The sequence below is a fragment of the Sinocyclocheilus anshuiensis genome, unplaced genomic scaffold, assembly GCF_001515605.1.
Source record: "Sinocyclocheilus anshuiensis isolate Anshui unplaced genomic scaffold, SAMN03320099.WGS_v1.1 scaffold343, whole genome shotgun sequence".
In the NCBI taxonomy this organism is placed as follows: Eukaryota; Metazoa; Chordata; class Actinopteri; order Cypriniformes; family Cyprinidae; genus Sinocyclocheilus; species Sinocyclocheilus anshuiensis.
Genome location: NW_015549598.1, coordinates 271,108 through 273,517, shown reverse-complemented (window position 1 = coordinate 273,517; position 2,410 = coordinate 271,108). Strand labels below are relative to the sequence as shown.

The 2,410-nt window shown below is 36.0% G+C and overlaps 1 protein-coding gene across 1 annotated transcript in view; it reads left to right on the top strand.

Moving 5' to 3' along the window:
- The window catches only part of brf2 (BRF2 general transcription factor IIIB subunit), a 10,761-nt gene that overhangs the window by 1,342 nt on the left and 7,009 nt on the right, over window positions 1-2,410 (top strand). The window contains exons 4-5 of the mRNA XM_016447182.1: window positions 1,036-1,357; window positions 1,438-1,615. Coding sequence (XP_016302668.1) covers window positions 1,036-1,357; window positions 1,438-1,615 — 500 coding nt within the window. The remainder of the gene's footprint in view (window positions 1-1,035; window positions 1,358-1,437; window positions 1,616-2,410) is intronic.

The following is a 2,410-nucleotide window of genomic DNA, read 5'->3' as shown; positions in this document are numbered from 1 at the left end:
TTTTTTTTTTTACCTTTTTCGTTTTTCTTTTTATTTCTTTATTTCAGTTTTAGTGTTTGTAATTTTATTACAATTTAGCTGCCTATTGGTTAGCTGAAATAATGTTAGTTCTATTTATGGTTAATGGAATAGTTCACCCAAAAAATAAGATTTGCTGTAAATGCATCCACCCTCAGGCCATCCAAGATGCAGATGAATTTGTTTCTTCATCTGAACAGATTTGGAGAAATGTAGCATTACATCACTTGCTCATCAGTGGATCCTCTGCAGTGAATGGGTGCCGTCAGAATCTAAAGAGTCCAAACAGCTGATAAAAACATCACAATAATCCACAAGTGATCCACATGACTCCAGTCCATCAATTTATGTCTTGTGAAATTAAAAACTGCTTTTTTGTAAGAAACAAACTGATTATTAATATGTTTTAATTTTAAACCATCATCACTTCTGGTCAAAAAGAGTCCATAATCCATAATGATTCTTCTTCCTCCAGTGAAAAAGTCCATCTTCTGTTGTCCTCTCACATCATATCCACCGCAACATATTTGTTTAGACATGTTTTGAACTGTTTTTCACTTGCAAATGGTGTTTTGGTCTGTGCATATTTCTCTCCTAATTCAGCTGCTATAACTTTTTCAATAGAGAAAGCAATATTGTAGATTGAGGACTGTATTTTAGTCTGAAGAAACAGTTTGAAGTTAAAAACATGTTAATGATGAATTCTGATTTCTGACTTATACTTTCATTCTGACGGCACCCATTCACTGCAGCGGATCCATTGGTGAGGAAGTGATGTAATGCTACATTTCTCAAACTCATCTAAATCTTGGATGGCCTGAGGTTGAATAAATTTTCAGCAAATTACATTTTTTGGGTTAACTTCCTTTAAACGCACACAAAAAATAAATACAATTAGAAAAGTTTAAATTCAGAAATTAACATTTTATTTAATATTTTATTTTATTTCTGCGTTATTTCAATTATGAAAATGACCAAAAGTGTATTTGTCAGTTTAAAATGGTCCTCTCTTTCCAGGCTTTTCTCGGGTCCGTGCGCTGTGCCGTATCCTCCGATTATCCAGCGATATGGAGTCGGCAGTAGTGAGTCTCTTTGAGCGTGCATACAACCACCCGAACTTCATCTTTGTGACCTTAACCAAGAAAGAGATCTTGGGAGGCTGTTGCGTACTCTCCGTCTGTCGCCAATGCAACTGGCCTGTTGCCATGGGAACCATTGGTTACCTGTTGGGGGTGGACAATGCGACACTGGGCACTGTTTATCGGGAGTTTACAAAGGTTCTGAACATTGAGATCAGCACTATCGGCATCATGGACATGCTGGAAAGCTTCTGCTATGAGTATGTCTAACGCTTTTATGACTTGCACAATATTTTAGTTGATGTAAAAATCAGATTGTTCACTTGCGGTGTTTTTGTAGTTTCAAGCTGGGTCCTCAACAGGTGGAAGAGGTGTTTGCTGAACCCGCCCAACGGCTGGTGGACAGGACGTCTGCTTTGATTGAACTAGCCGCTGATGCCTGGATAGTGACGGGCCGCCAGCCTTTGCCCCTCCTCTTTGCAGCAGTGTATTTGGCCTGGCAGTCGCTAAATCCTACGGTGAGTGACGTAGCCTAATATTCTAATAAATGTGTCACTTCAGTGATTAACACTGAAAGTGAGACATTTCTGGTCAAAGATGAAATCTGCAATTTTGCAGTTTGCAAAAGTTACAAAAAAAGTTTTAAGTAAATCCTGTTCTTTTGAGCTTTCTAATCAAGGAATAGACCGCACAACTGCTTTCAACATTGATAATAGTAATAAATGTTTCTTGAGCGGCCAATAATCATTAGAAATCATTAGAATGATTTCTGAAGGATCATGTGACACTGAAGACTGGAGTAATGATGCTGAAAATTCAGCTTTGCATCACAGGAATAAATTACATTTTGAAATATTTTCAAATAGAAAACAGTTATTTTGAATTGTAATAATATTTCACAAAATTACTGTTTGCTGTATTTTTGATCAAATAAATGGTGCCTTTGGAGAGCAGAAGAGACTTCTTTCAAAAACATTCAAATATCTTACTGACACCAAACTTTGAACAATAATTGTCAGATGTTAAAAGTATTGAACAAGTATTGAGTTGAGTTGTTCTATCATATTTACAATAATTCCGTCAAAAACAGCATAACTGAAAACAATATTTGCACTCTGCAATTCTTCCTTGCATAAATTGTTTTGGTGTGTACATTCTTGCATCTGATTAACCTATAGCTTCCTTTACACTGCTAATTATGTTTTTATTCTCATGTGCAGCTGACAAAAAATAAGACATGAGTGTCATGACAAATAGAAAGTGAACATTTTATTTTACGCAAACCAGAAACATTTACTTCAGAGTCATTTTTT